The sequence below is a fragment of the Parus major genome, chromosome 6, assembly GCF_001522545.3.
Source record: "Parus major isolate Abel chromosome 6, Parus_major1.1, whole genome shotgun sequence".
Classification (NCBI taxonomy): Eukaryota; Metazoa; Chordata; class Aves; order Passeriformes; family Paridae; genus Parus; species Parus major.
The window spans coordinates 15,654,555-15,670,399 of record NC_031775.1 but is presented as its reverse complement, the minus strand read 5'-3'; the positions used below and the strand labels follow the sequence as shown (position 1 = coordinate 15,670,399).

Genomic DNA, 15,845 nt, shown 5'->3' with positions numbered 1-15,845 from the left:
GCTTCATTCATTCATGTTGTTGTAATTAAAGGAACTCTCAAAGCACCAGCCTTGATCCAAAAATTTCTGTGTACTTCAAAAAATTTCATTAAAATAAAGTTTTCTGCAAGTCCTTGTTGAGATGTATAGTGTAAATAAAAGCAGGATGATCCTGTAAAGACTAACTGATTCAGTTATGGAGATAATAAATCAGATAAAAAAAATAATTCTTAGAATCAACTCCCTGTATGATCTCTAAAGTTTGGGGTTTTTTTTGAAAATGTACAGAATTTTACTAAATAAATCCCCTAGAGATATATTATGTAGACTCCTGTCTACATAAATAAATAAAGTGTCCTATAATTGTCACTTCTAGTTCCACATTTGTTTTGTGGCAGGTGATTTTGGGGTCCAGAGCTTAGTCTGGCAACTCTGCTCAGAACAAAGCTCACTACAAGATTACACATGCATGTAGGCATGCATAAACTTGAGTAGTGACTTCAGCCTATCAGGAATTTAATTTAAAAGTAATTACCAGTATGTACAAAATACTACTTCTTAGTTTTATCAACATGCATTTAAGTAAGCGGAATACAGAAACTTAACTCCTCCACCATATTCCAGTTTTCATTTGAGGAGATTTTAGAAGTTCATTATGCTTAAATTCCCTGAAGTATGAACTATTTCCTAAGAGAGCAGAGAATGCCTAATCTTACTTTTATGGCTAGATCTGCTTTGGTGGAAAGTGACTGATGGCATCCAATTACATAAATACAAGAGAGAGGCAAATTTGTTTTTCCAGTTTGATATCAGAGGTATTATAAAAGATGAAAAAAGAATAGAAAATAATAAGCAAGAGAAGGAAAAATGAGTAATGTGGAAATAAATAAAACAACTGACAAGCAGTGTACTTATTTTCTTTAAATTGTATAGTTTCCCACTGGATTTTTTGGAGGGAGGAAAAAAAAATACATGAGCAAAGTGACAGTTGATTGCATTTTTAAACCATAGTGGAAAAGATATACATTCCCTCTTTACCTGATGTGCATTTTTGTGCATAATGTCTATCATGTATATATATTCATAATATTCACTTATGAGAATTGAGGAAAGGTACAAATCATTGTCAGGGAATGTTTGGAATCTGAAGTCTTCTGTATGAAAAGGTGACAGACAATTCCCTGTCATCTGAATTACACAAGCAGTTAAGCACTATTTGTGTACCCAGCATTCTATGTAACCTAGAAAAAAAGGTGCTTCAAAGTTTTGAATCTAAGGTGTAATGTTAATAGAGATGTATGGTCTCATTCATGCTAACATGTTCCAGAAAACACCTGGTTTTTAGAGATGTGTTTCATCTTAACTTAGAAGTTGAGCTCTTAACGCAGGAATCCAGAAGGCCAGTTGTGAAAACGGTACTGTGGAGCTGGTAAGATGAGTTCATCACAGTTTTTTCCACTGGTTGTCCTTAAGCAATGAAAATAAATCAGAGATTATTGGCAGTATACAGTGCTGCAGTCAGTTTGGAATCTCACACTCAGATTTAAAAAAACTAAGGTATAAGAGCATAATATAAAGTAATGATGACAGAATCGACTCTCACTTTATCTTACTGCTTCAAGTGGGATTACGTAGTAAAGTAGTACAGTAGCTGCATGTAGAGGCTGTTAGTATCCAGGTTGAGGTGATCAATAACTGATCCTTCAGTGAAAACTGAAGGATACAGGGATTTTAAAGAGCTGTTTTGAGCACTGAAGTAGGATGAATCAGTGGAAAAATCCTATTTCACAAATTTTAATGAACATGCTTATAGACTACTGCTGTGAGATCTCATTTAATTAATAATGTCATGAGCCATTCTGCTAGAACTGACCTTTTATTAGTAAAAGTATACTGCTGGTCACCAGGGTTTGGAAATAATAGGGATTATATTTCAAATTAAATACAATTTTATGTTATTTAATCACCAATATCATTAAGACATGAAGTACTGAAATACTATCAACCTTTCTATTGAAAGTATTGCCAGGACACTATTCATTCCATGCCACCTAAGTGGAATGGGAAAGATAACTATCCTAAATGGCAACCATTAGTCTAACTTAGTTACAAATATCAGGTTATGATATTTATAGCCCGCAACACTGAGCTGTGTAATACCCACAGCTCTAGAAGTAAAAATGGCAGACTCAAAAAAACACCGAGGAAAGTTATCTACTACAAGTATAAAGAAATATTGCAGCTTGTACCCTGGGGGAGATCCTGCTACTTGCTGAAACCACATTCAATTTGCAAGTGGTAAGTCAAAATGTTAACAGTTATATATCTAGATGACTGCCTTTCTTGAATGGAATCAAAACATAACCACATGGAAGATAAAGGTCAGGATGTGAAGTGAGATTTGAGTGAAAAAACATTTCCTTTAGCATTTCATAAAATATTCTCTCAAGTTTGCATTATACTGGCCTTAAATATACTGCTCATAAAAGATGGATTGTGTTATTTAGATTTATATTAGGATCTGTTTTAATATTTTTTATCCATCTTGGTTTAGTAAATCCATGTCACTCTTTCCCTGTACAACTTTTAATTGAACCTCAGCCTTATCAGAGTCAGTATTTGGCAGGTTTCTATAATATGAGTCTGTTAACAAAAGGAAAATACTATTTTCACTACCTCACTTATCTTGGATATGGTCCTAATCCAGTCACAAATGTTAAGAACTAGAAAAAGTAAGAAGACCAGTGGAACATTTTGATATTTTTTTTACTTGAAGACATCAATACCCACAGAAAAATTTTCCCATAGAACAGAATACTAAATTGTTCTCCCAGTTAAAAAGAAGCTAATATGTGAATATTAGCTTCATTAATATATGAAGGTACTGTTGTATTGTGATCTAAAACTACAGTATGAAAAAAAAAAGCGCCTTAAACTTATGATGACATCCATGATTTGTATTGATTTGCAGTTCATTGCAGCTTTAAGAACAACACAAATACCCCACCCCTGGAGCCTAAGAGTCTCTATGAAAGAGCATCACAGCCCTGGTCACATATGCCCATCACATGCATCCACACGGATCCTCGGCAAGGAGGGATTTAGCTGTCTTTGGAACATCACCCATTCTGAATCTATAGCAACCCTCCTGTAATATGCGAAGCTATTTTTAGCATCAGGGCAGCCTTGAAAACAGCAGGTAAAGCATGAAAAGAATGAATAAGTGGTTGTGGTGCTCGCCTGTGAATAGAAGCTATATATAGCTCTTGAGAGAGATCTTAATATATATGTGTATATATATATAATGTGCATACGAAAGGATAACTGCCTCCCTGAGGGGGAAGCAGGGGTGTCAGAAACATAGAGTAGAGCATTATTACTATTTGTGACCTGGGCAGTTATCTAAAAAGTCATTGTTTCCAATTGTTCTGGTTAAGAAATTGTTAATGGAATTGTGTATCTTTGATCCAGTCTTTATTTACAATAAATGTATAGCCTTCATTTCCCTGAGTGAAGAGAAAATTTAACAGCAGGAGACTATTTGCAGTTCCAAGATCTTTTCAGCCATTACTTGCTCCAAGAAATTCTCTGGTGACTTTCTCAGGTCCCCCTTTCCATGTCTAGAAGCAAACATCTCAGTTTCTGTGATGTTAACTGTTCTCTTGAGTTCCCAAACCTGTTTTTTTCATCCTTGTCTTTTTCTCTTATATATTCATCCATTTTCTTTTTAAAAAAAATGTTGGGAAAAAAGGCCACATGTGCCTTTGTTTAATGAGTACTGCGTGCCATTTATTTAGCCAGGGAGCTATACTGCTTCATGAAGGAGCTTATTACTTCTTACTGATGTGTTATATTGAGGCTGGGAATTAGGCTCTCCAGTTTTAATGACTCTGCCTAAATCACAAGGGCAGGAACAGTGGAAACTTACAGATGCCTACAAGTGAATGGTGTCAAAAAGGAAGTCAGCTGTATAGTATTTGGATTATTGTCTTAGAAAATTGATAATTTTGAACTTAAAATGTGAATGTCACCATGTTCAAGGTAGGGAAAAACCTTTCACTTCTGAGCAGTGAAATGCTCAGAAAATACACTAAAATACACTAAAATGTGTATTTCTCTGTTGCTATGAAAATTATATTTAAAACTACAGTCAGTTCTTAGATAAAGATGTTGTGTTGGTTTTGTTCTCCCACTGCAGAGGGAAAGGGCCAGCAGCCAAAAGAGCAAATCTTTTCTTTAAGCTGTACTAAATATGTAGCATATTGACATATGAGCAAACAGATGTAATGAAATTTTCAGCCCTCCAAAGTCTCTGCAGGGCGAATGTGGTTTGTAAGAAAAAGGGACCTTGGAGTTCAGCTGGGTGCAGTACTTTACTTGATGCAGAATCTGTGCTAGGCTTGTGCAGTGGCAGCATGCCTGCCATAATGTAGGGTGGGATGTCAGGCACATTTGGTTTTTGCTTAAAGTAAAAAGGATTAACTCTTACTGAAATAAGGTATTTTTCCAAATTTCTTGAGTTGTTGAGAACAATAAAAACATCAGTAAAATACACTTGTGGAGCTTTCACCAACAACCCCTTAAAATGTTTCAGTACTGATCCAAATCTCTGCTTTGTAAAGCAGGTTGATTAGCAATGATGAAACAATAACATGTGTTTGATGAGGCACATCCTTCCTACTGTGCAGTTCATTATGTCCATAGCACTCCAGCAAGGCTTCTACTTGAAGTATTTCAGTGACTTCAGTGGCACTAAGATTTCTTTCACTGTAAATTATTCAGGACATAGAAACCTGTTTTTAACAAGTAAAGACTTTCTCCTCAAAAGCCTGTTGTCTCTGCCGTGTAACAAATAAATTTCCTATGTACATTTAAATAAATAATATTTTGTTACTTCTTTTCTGCCTTCAAAATGACAAGGAAGATTAAAGACAAGTTTATGAAGATAAGAATAATTCTTCAGGGAGCCAATGCCATGAAAAAGTACAGAAGGGCATGTGAGATAGCACAGGTCAAGGAAAGGATTTTGTAACATGCTGTCTGTTTTTAATTAGCATCTTGGCACACTAGAAGAGCTCAGATATTTTTCCATGAAGAAATGTATTATAGACTTTTCTAGTTGCCAATTAAATGGCATTTAACTACACTGACAGTAGTATGTTGTTTTGGGTCTGTAGAAAGCACTTGCTCATGCTAGAAAATCTGGGACATTTTGTTTTGTATACAGGGTTCTTACTGGACTGGATTTTCTACCCCTCCTATTTTGAATGTAGGCATGAAGGATACCTTCTATGAATAAATCCCAAATTAAGAGTGCAAGGAGCTGGCAGAGTGGAAGTGATAATTATGAAGTGTCAGTTTGTATACATCTGTTGAAAGCCTGTCCTCCAGTTAGATGATAGTTTTTAAACAATGGTAGCTACATAGTGGGGTGTTTTATGAGGTTCATATTTTGTCCTGTTTGGTAGAGACTGAGGTACTTTGTCACCAATTCTGTCCTATGGTTCATTTAAATATGAGCATTTGTAACATGAAACTGCCCCTCAAGTGTGCAGCTCCCTATGCATTTTCTCTAACTGTGAAACCAATGCTGTCTGCCCACTCCTGTCCTCTGCTGATTGTTTCGTCTCTGGCAATTTTTGGGAGGGGTTTGAAAGATTTGGGCTTGTTTAGGATTTTATTTGTTTTCTGGTTCTTTTACCAGCTAATTTATTTAATCTAGTTTAGAGAATAGTATTAGAACAGAAACACCAGCCGTGTGTTCACAGAAAGTGATCTGTGGAAGAGAGCAGAATCAATAGCACTTGCAAGAGTTGCGAAGAGAGAAACCATCCTATTAAGGAAAACCTTGCACAGAAATATTGTCTTAAAATCACCATGCCAGTTCTGAAGAAGCTGGCAATTACAAATTAACCATAGATTCTCTCACTAGTATCATGGTTCTTATGTCTGTTAGGGCTATGTAGGGGAAAAAAAGGCAAAAAGTAACTTGCATGTTTGAACAGGACTTCTTGCTGAGAGGTTCATATAGAGGACACTTAATCTTACAGTATGCTAGATGAGGAGTGTGATGTCAGTTCCACTGAAATGGATGGGCATGCTGACTGTCTCAAAAGTGTCCCCGTTTCCAACATGGGAGAAGTTGATCTTACCTGAGTAACCTACAGGCAAATTTTCTTGAGAGTTGTCTTGAAATAGTGAAAAAAATCCATATTTCTGCAGCAGGTGAATACCTCATGTTCTTTTATGTTGTTTCCTTTCTTACACTTTCCCCTATCTTAGGTGTGGTATCAGTTCCTGCTGTGAACCATGAAGTAACACAGCTTCTTGCATCTTTGAATTGGGCTCTGGTTTGCTCTTGAGCTCGTATGTTTGCTCTTTCATTTCCCCCCCCCCCCCCCCCCAAGTTTAAATATCCATTGTTAGCATTTTCAAGGCAAACACAGACAATAGAAGCAAAGCAAGAACTATTTGTGTAGGTCTGGAGAAAAGTGGCTGGTTATCAAGAGAGCAGTAAACGTTGTGCTGCTGGGTTGGGCGCTGCAAAACACACTGGTTTATAACAGAGCTTAGAAGCAAATGAAGCATCAAGAATCATAATGATATTGAAAGTTCTTAGCTGCAACAAAATAAAACCTAGAAATAGATTAATTTTGCCTGGCTTCCCTTTGAAAGAAATACACCGTGCATCTGTTTTTCTTAAAGAGAGATCATTCGGGTACCAATACATCTCTCCTGAGAGATTTTTTGTCACTGGTCAAATTCAGGTGTACCTAAAGCAGCAAGCAGTTCCAGAGACACCTGCACATTCACCGGATATGCTCCATGGAGCGGGTGTAGTACATCAATCACTATGAAATTTTGGCCATGAGAGTTCACTTCAGAGGTGATCACTTCTAAGTCTATAGTGAACTGTGAACTGGCTACTTTACGTAAGGGAAAGGAGACCACCCTCCAAGTCTTTCTTTCCTCCAAGCTGGCAGCAGCTAAGCAGCCATTTCCTCGGCTTTTTGACACAGGGACTGGCCTGGTTGTTCTGCTTTTGATGAAACTGGTATAATAAAGAAGAATACCCATAATACAAACCTGTATAGACAGGATAGGGCAAAGTCAGCAGAACTTTCCAAATAAAAGGTTTTTGGCAGTCTTGTGATTGTTCCCAAGCTTGTCTATGCTATGAGCTGTTGTAAAGGCATCTCAAGTTTTATTATGCCTAACCTGCAGAAGGCCTCTTCCTGGCAATGACTCTTGGTGCCAGATCCACCAGGAAGCATAGTCTTTTCAGAACTGTTTAGAATTCACAAGACTTAGTTTTGTTTATTGAAAGTACAGCCTCATTCTCAGCTGCTTTAAATTTGCCATTTGCTGCAGAATTTCTTAAAAGGGTGGAGCCAAGAGAGCAAAAACTCGGACTCATTAAATAGTTGTAGAAGTCTTTGATCTCAAAACCCTTCTGTTCCAAACACAGTGGTAACATAGCAATGACAATGTTTTTTTCTTTAGGAGACACGTGAACACTGGGTGTGTCTCGGGCTATTGCCATCTGTGTGGTGTAATATTATGGGCTTAACACCAAGCACAGTAAAGTCTCATCACCGTCAGTGGATTTTGGATTAGGCTACATACGTGCAGGCAGCTCACCCTGAACAGGGAAAAGGCAACACGGTTTTCTAAAAGCAGGATGAAATTATGGGTAACTGTAACAGGATATGGATCTGCAAAGGGAAATGTACTGAGCATGAAATCACAGGAAACTTATTAATATTTTGTCATATGTTGGTAATGAAAATATTCTAGTCTAATGCAAATATGCAAATATAGTCATTGGTGTGGAGTTAATACCTTGAAAAATATTAAGTATTTCTTAAAATAATTTTTGTTCTATGTTCTGACCATTTGTGTTTGCTGTCCTCAAATATTTTCACATACAGGTTTACTTGTAGAAGTATTAATAGTTTAACCAGATATTGGAGAATATGTGCTAAAAATGTATGTGATGATGATGTTGATGTCGATGATGATGATTATGATGATGATGATGATGATGATGATGATGATAATAATAATAATAATAATAATAATAATACATATGTTTGCTCTAGAAACAAAGTCATGGAAGTTGTGCTAAGTGACCAAAGAACACGAGCAGCGTTGCGTGGTGAATACCTCTAGTGGCAGCAGGCAAAAGTAGCTTTAATTTTGACTGTCACATACTTGCACCAAGATTTTTACTAGATGGTTTATTATCATCAAAAATTGTTGTTACCAAACAATTTGGATAAATTGGAAGCAACAGCAATTTGTTTCTTACCACGCAGAGCTACTGCGTGGGAAACCGTCGGTCCCTGAGGCGTAGGTGGCTCTGGTCAGCCCGGAGCGGTGAGCTATGACTCGGGCAGGCAACACCGCAGCCGCTCGCCGTGGGCCCGCCAGGCTCCCTCCCGCCGCCACAGCGAGGGCCGGCACGGCAGGGGCCGCGGGCCGATGGAAGGCGAGGGGCGGCCCCGGTGATCTCTCCCGCCCGGCCTCGCCCCCGCCCCACCGAGGCCGCTGAGGGCGGGCGCCGCCCGGGGCAGCCGCGTTGCCGGGATACGGAGCCGCGGCGAGGTGGTGGCGCGGGGTGCGCGGCGGCCCCGAACGGTGTCCTTCAGTCACTGCCCCTCAGTCACTGCCCCTCGGCGAGTGTCCCCCTGCAGGGTCCCCCTCTGCGGTAGTGTCCCCCTGGCCGGCCCGGAACGCGCCTGAACGCCGGCCCCTTCCGCGGCACGGCAAGGTGCAGGGTTTTCGGCTAGAACGTCAAGTGATGGGAAGCAGACCGAGGAACGTATCCACAACTCCCTCATCCCCCCTGCTGGAACCTTGCAGAAAGAAAAATAAATTAATTTTGAATGCCATTGTGCCTACTCAGTACCTGAAACACCCGGGAAAACAAGCAGGGACCGAGAGGCGGGCGCTGGTCCGTGGGCGCAGCAGGCCGCTGCCTGCTCCGCTGGCCTGCAAACAAACAGCGATGGCATCGGCAAAGGGTGAGCCAAGTGTCGCTGGGCTGGAGAGAAGCTATGCCACTGAAAATCCATGAACCACTTTGTTTTTAAACTGCTACATGGCAGGAAATAAGATGCTGAGCTTGGCAAAAATGGACTCTTGTCCTTTCTGTCATCGTGCCTCACTTTTGATGGGGCTGTTATAAATATTCATAATATTTCAATTTTGGAAAAAGCGGTTGTTTTGGCATGTGGTTTGGAATAGAAAACTAACTTCCAGGCGGTTCTCTGCATGGACGAAACTGGAGTCAGGTTACTGCTCTGCTGCAGAATGTGCTTTTGTAACCGAAGAAAACACTACACTGCAAAGTTTTCAGGAGGTTCACAATGTGGTTGGAGTATTAATTAAAGAGAAATGCCTAGGTAATTGATGGTGGATTTCAGTGAATGAGCCAAAGGAAATGAAACACGGGGTTTCACCATCAATGGGAAAATATTGCCATGGCAATGGGTAGCTTTGCCAGGAATAAACAAACAAACAACAACAGGCCTCTTTCAGAAAAAAAAAAAAAAAAAAAAAGGAGAATTTTCTGTTCTCACCTCACCATGTCTGTGCCATTGGACATCTTGGAGAGGAGAAGATGGTGTAGTCTACTTATGCAAATCCTACAAATCCAGCTTCCTTCTCAGTAGGTACAATTAGATCATTTCCACATCAAGAAGCCTTGATATAGCCTTTATACTGGGGACTGGGAAGGCATCAGCATTTGCTTAATAATTATTTCAGTGCCTTGGCTACTATAATTCTGTTCAGTTTTCTTACAGAAGGTGGATGGGCTTAGGAACAGCCCGGGTTTCTGTCACTCTTAGTTGGTGCTGCTTCAGGGAGAGACTGCTGACAGGGAAAGTTTTCTTAAGAGCAAAAACATGGGCCCACACTTAAGTTAATAAACACCTTTACAAAAACACAATGGAGAGGGCAAGGGAGCTAAGAAAGCATGAGCTGCCCTTTCTTCCATGGGCTCAGATGCCTGGTGGCAAGTGTGCCCATGCACAGGCAGTGCTGTCCTCTCCCAGCAGGGCTTTTGAAGGTGGCCATCTGCCTCTGAAAGCCTTCTGGGCATTTCTGGCTGCACCTAGTCCCTCAGAGGATGCAGTCCCACCACCTGGTGTGAGCTCTGGGTGTCTCCCCTCATCCCAGGGTGATGGACCTTAGCCACCACCCAGTCAAGGATTCAGCAGTGCTGGAGTCCTGCCTTGTATCCATACTCTGAATTTCTTGCAGTTTTTCAGGCTGTTATTCTGCCCATAGCCTATCAAATCCCTCTGGGGATTTGTATCCTTTTGGGCGCCTGGATATGCACTAAGGCCTTGCTGGGATTGTTCCTGAGAAAGATAGACATGGCCTGATGTTGATCTTGTGATTTTTGTGGCTTGTAGAGCAGGAGCAGTGGGCCAGAGCCAGGTAGCAATGTGAAATCAAAGGAGGGGGAACCAGAAGTCAAAAGAGATCTCCTCATCAGGAGATCAGGTGTCTCCTGGTGAGGAGACAGCACCCATGTGAAGGAGCTAATAGTAATCCTGACTGTATTAAATGTCTGTACCACTGGGTTGACCTAGCTGTGTTTGTGAGCTCTCTAATGTAAACAGTCCAACAGGGAAGTGTTAAGACCTGGTAAAGTTTGCAACACTCATCTAATAGCAATGATATATTAAACAAAAAATCATCCTGTATGGCTTCCCAGGCATTTGGAATTTGTTAGTTTTGTCTTACCATTCTTAATAAAGTAATACTTAGGTGCTGCTTAAGTTTCCATTAAAGTGTTTAATGTAGTTTATTGTAAAGTCTTCAGGCTGAGGACTGTATCTGACAGAGCACTCATACCACACCTAGCACTCATTTCGATTGCAGCCTCCAGGCAGTTTTGTAAAGGTTCATTATTATCACCAAGATCTGTCCTTATCCTGTCACTCCTCAAAGAAGGTCCATTCTTAACTATGGGTTTAACACAACTGGTATTTAAATGACAATTTTATTTTTTTCCATCTAAATGATCAAACCAGTTCCAAGAAAATACATTTTTAAACTTGAACTTTAAATTGATGTTGTCCATATAGAACTGTGCTTAGTCCACCTATGCCTTTATTTCTCCAGCTCAGAAAACATGCAACAAATAAGAACCATTCTTTTTTCTGTGGAGAAAAAGGAAAAAAAAAAAAAGGAAAAAAAAAAAAAGCTGTATTTGGGGTCTTATTTTGCATGAGAAAATATTTTGTTTGGGAATTACAGTCAAAGGCATTCTCTCATACATTGTAATATTTTCCATGTGTGGCAGCTTGTTTTTCAGTGGTACAAATATGTGCAATAAAGGCCGAGGATAAAAATTAATCTAACAGTTTTTGCAGCAATGCTTTTGATGGTTTCATTCGATTTCATTTTCCTGTGGATACTGCCATTAGTTCTGCTGCTTGCAATATGTGAAGCATAATTCTGAAAGGTTCATGAGGTTGTAGGATCCAGTAAGAGATGACTGATTTCTCCCCCCACACACATACACTCCACCCCACACCCACTCACCCACCCACCAGCAAAACATAATGCTGTACTATTTTTGGAAACAGGGAAAGGGCCTCCCTGTGAAAACAGAAAGCAGTGTATTTCTCAGTTACATCACTTTGCAATCTAATGCTGTGTTGTGCTCAGTGTTTTTGTGGTGATGCAAGTCTCTTTTTTTTTCTTTCCTTTTTTTTTTTTTTTTTTTTTTCCTTCAGCCGGTTGGATTTTCCCCATCTTACAGCACCTCGCAGGTCTCTTCTCTGAGCAGTACGTTGCCTGAGTGAGTGGAAACATACAGATCAGCTGCAGGTTTCTATCTACAAAAACAGAGTGAAAGAGAAAGAAAAGGGTTGGGAAAGCAGAGACAAATATTGACCTGGACTTAGAGAAAGACATCCAATGGCTGAATAAAGAACCCTGTTCATGTTTTGGGATATTCTTTCAACTGGCTGGAACGAGAGCGGATCAAAAGAATGGGAAATGCCAGCAGACCCTTTAGAAGAATTGCTTATTTCTTATGCCTTTTATCTGTGCTTTTGCTGACTGAAGGGAAGAAACCAGTGAAGCCAAAATGTCCTGCCTGGTGTACTTGTACCAAAGATAATGCTTTATGTGAAAATGCCAGATCTATTCCTCGCAGCGTTCCGCCTGATGTTATCTCACTGTAAGGGCTGTAAGCATTTGGTTATTTAATTTATGATTTAAAATTAACTAGGATGTGTGGTGTTTTCAGTGCATACAGAAGGATGCTTGCTGCAGGGAGTACCTCCAGCATTCAGAATCATCAGCTAATGTGTTAAAATTGTGCTGCATCCTTGAATCCTGATTTTTATATCTTTTTCATCTGTCTGTCTGTCTGTGTATGTGTACACATTTTATACCTTCTTGTATAGTACATGAAACCTGTCACATTATTTTGGGGAGGGGGAAGATATATTTTTTTTACTTATATAAATAAATTTCTCTGTGATGACCAGATCAGTATTATAACCATGGATATATGCAGCTACATTAATGTATGGTTGTTTTTTTCTTCTTTACAGATCCTTTGTGAGATCTGCTTTTACTAAAATCCCAGAAGGGAGTTTTTTGCTCACACCATCTCTGCAGCTTCTGTGAGAAATTTTTATATGATACGATTATGTTATGAAATGTATATGTATTCATAAATATTTCAGAAAGGGTCTTAGTATTAATTTTATAAGAAACAGCAGCAGATGATTTATTAGATCATAAAATACAAGACTTTTTAGCAATTTGAAAGATAGTGCATGTTTTATTTTTACTTAGGATTTTGCAAGGCTGTCTGTTGTCAGTACTACTTTGGATGCTTACATGCTGAAGCTTTTGGTGACAGAATGCATGCTATCTTCATTATACTTTAATTAACATTACAGTAAGGACTTAAGTATTGCAACAACTATTCTTGTTTATTTTCTGCATTCCTGGGACCTGATCCCAGTATAAAGCTGTCCATTTGCAACTCCCATTGACTGTGAGCTCACAGACCCTCAGATCAGGCCCATCATTGCAGTGGGACAGGTCCTGAAGTCCTTTTCCGTGTAAAATTGCCATTGACTTCTGTGGAAGTTTAGTCACTTCAGTGGGAGTTTTGCCTTCATAGTACCTGGATTTGACCCTGTTTGTTATTTCACAGTCTTAAAAGTACTGACGATTTTCTTCCAATTAAAAACTGAAGTAGTTATTTCAAAGTGAAATACTGTGATGAGGTATACATGGAAAGAGAATATTTTGGGATATTTAACTATTAGCTGCATTTCAACATAGGATTTTTACAGGCTTGCAGGCTTTCCTAGAAATGTGGGCATACGATTATATAATTGTGAGCTATACAGAGGTAGAGGGGGTGTAACCTGAACTGTTTATAGTGGATGTGCTGCCAGCCTGACACACACCCAGATTTGTCTCAGAAATCCGGCAAGGCAGACTCCCCAGTGTGATCAAAACCAGAATCGGATGTCTGTCCCAACCCGACTTCCCGTGCACTCTGGATGTGGTCAGAGGTGTAATGTTGATGTACTGGAGCTCTCTGGCTGTTAAATTAAACCAGTGATGTACCAATAGCTGAAGCCCTGACCCTGGCTGTACTCTGCTACCTCAAGTGGAGCTGATAAGGAGGTGCAGACATACTGTACAATTTTGGATACAGGGTAAATAGGTAAATGCAGTTACTATGGAAACCTAAATGCTTTTCCATGGTGCTTTATTCCAGAGAAGCTTTTTTCAGGTGGTCATAGATCACAAAAGGGACACATTTCACATAATTTCTGCAATGGGCATTTCAAAAGAGAGGAAAAAAAATAAGCAGCAGCACTGGTGGGGCTTGTATCTGAAGAGAGTGAGTAGGACATCATCTCTCTTGGCTACGATACACCACCTACACTCAGTAATCCCACTGCAAAGCAGGCAGAATTGGGCATGGTAGAGTAGGACAGGCACAGTCATCTTATTTTGAGTTATTATAGTGCTTGGCACAGTGGGCTTGGGCAACGTCTTACGGCATTTTGGTAATTATAATAATTTCCATTTCTACTGTATAATGAAATGCACATTCTACACTGCTGTTCATAAATGTTGCAGCAAAAACTATGACCTCAGAAAAGCAGAGTTTGTTCCACTGTGGGCTTTGATGAGTGATCTGTTTTCCAAATATATTTTTAACATGATAGTTGAACTGCTTGCCATCCTTGGAATGTCAGGCTGCTGATCTAAGGCAAATGACTCCTTAAACACAGGCCATAGGAGCAGGATTGTATCTGTGGGGACAACACTCCAATTTGTACGTGGGAAAGAAAAATTTTCATCTTTGGCTGAAGATAGTAAGGGAAATAAGAATATGGAAAACTTACATTAATTAAACATTACAGGAAATTTTAGCTTTGCACAATTATAGCTGTATTGGAAGGTTTAATTTAGCCAACAGCAACATTTAGCCGCTTATATGTATTTCTATAATAATAGAAATACATATAGAAATAGTCTCCAGCATTATGTTTTTGAAGTTCAAATCTAATTTGATATCTCCAACACACCAGTCACAGATTTCTAAATATGGTATAATTCTGTCGCTATTATTATTTACTACTATTTTTAATGTAGTAGCACCAATGGTCTCTGGAAAAATCGCAGTCTTGAGCTAAACACTACTCGGAACTCTCAGTCCAGAAGAGCTTTTCTTCTTGTGTAGTATGGATGGTATGCTCCGTGCTCTTCATGTGACAACAAAAATACAAGGAACCTACACAGCTACGGTGAAGTTCCAGCAAGAGTGTTCCCTAAATGTAGAGAAAATCTCCCAGCTCTCATCTTCAGCACTTTTATCTCTGTGTATCAGCAACGTGCTGAGAGTGCCCTTATAAACTGATGATATGAAAGCCTGCAGAAAGAAGGGAGGTAATCACGGCATCAGGATTTGTACCTGCACTGTTCTGTTCCTGTCAGGTAATACAGTCCCTAGCTACAGCGCTGTACCTTCAGCCTCTACCCCCAGAAGCAGAAACTATGGAGTTCAAGGACAAATTGGGGAATAAAAAAACTCTTTGTGCATCACATGCATCTGATATAGCCATTGTATGAGTTGGAAGGCAAATGAACTCACCAACTGCAAGACCTATGCTGTAAGCCTGGCAATCTCTAAAATAGCAATACTATTTAAAGAGATACCACTCTGCTCTCTAAATTATAGAGTGCAGAAAAGGAAAATATCCAATAAAATCACATCAGAAAAGTAAAATTAGTTGCAGGATTTATTAAATTTGTCTTCTGGTTCTATAATTCTATAAAAATACTTGTTTTCTCTAAAATTGAAGTATTTTTTATTTTGACAAAAAGGAAGAATCTCCTGCTTGTATTTTTTTCATACACTTCATATAGGAACATACTGGAAGTGGAAAAAGCACAGTCTGCAACAGCCAACTGAAAAATACATTACCTGTAATTTATTCTGAATGTAAATGTCAGAAAAAGAGATTAGTTCATTAAGTGGATTAATTAATACTTGGAAATCCTGCATTCCTGAATGTCTAAGAATGCCATAGTACGAATCTATTTATCCGTCAGGTCAATTGATTAAAATATAGATGTGCACGTAGTATTCCACTGGGGTAAAGTTCATTGTACTTTATGATGTCTCACCACATTAAAAGTGCAGCAGACCAGGTCTAGATTATAATGGACAAATGCAAACATGGCTGATAAGCATAAATAAAGCTGGAAAAATCAATGCTAGTCTACTTTTAATGCTTACAAAATTACATCAAATTAAATATGTTGCTGGTATTTTTACTGTTAGATGCATAACCTAA

At 39.2% G+C, this 15,845-nt stretch overlaps 1 protein-coding gene across 2 annotated transcripts in view; it reads left to right on the top strand.

Annotated features, from left to right (window-relative positions):
- Nucleotides 1-15,845, top strand: part of LGI1 (leucine rich glioma inactivated 1) — a 32,241-nt gene that overhangs the window by 5,131 nt on the left and 11,265 nt on the right. The window contains exons 2-3 of one of the 2 annotated variants that reach the window (XM_015633235.3): nt 11,736-12,184; nt 12,564-12,635. In XM_015633235.3, coding sequence (XP_015488721.1) covers nt 11,994-12,184; nt 12,564-12,635 — 263 coding nt within the window. In that variant the 5' untranslated portion in view covers nt 11,736-11,993. Of the gene's footprint in view, nt 1-11,735; nt 12,194-12,563; nt 12,636-15,845 lie in introns of those variants that run through there. The other variant, XM_015633236.2, reaches the window with a different exon arrangement.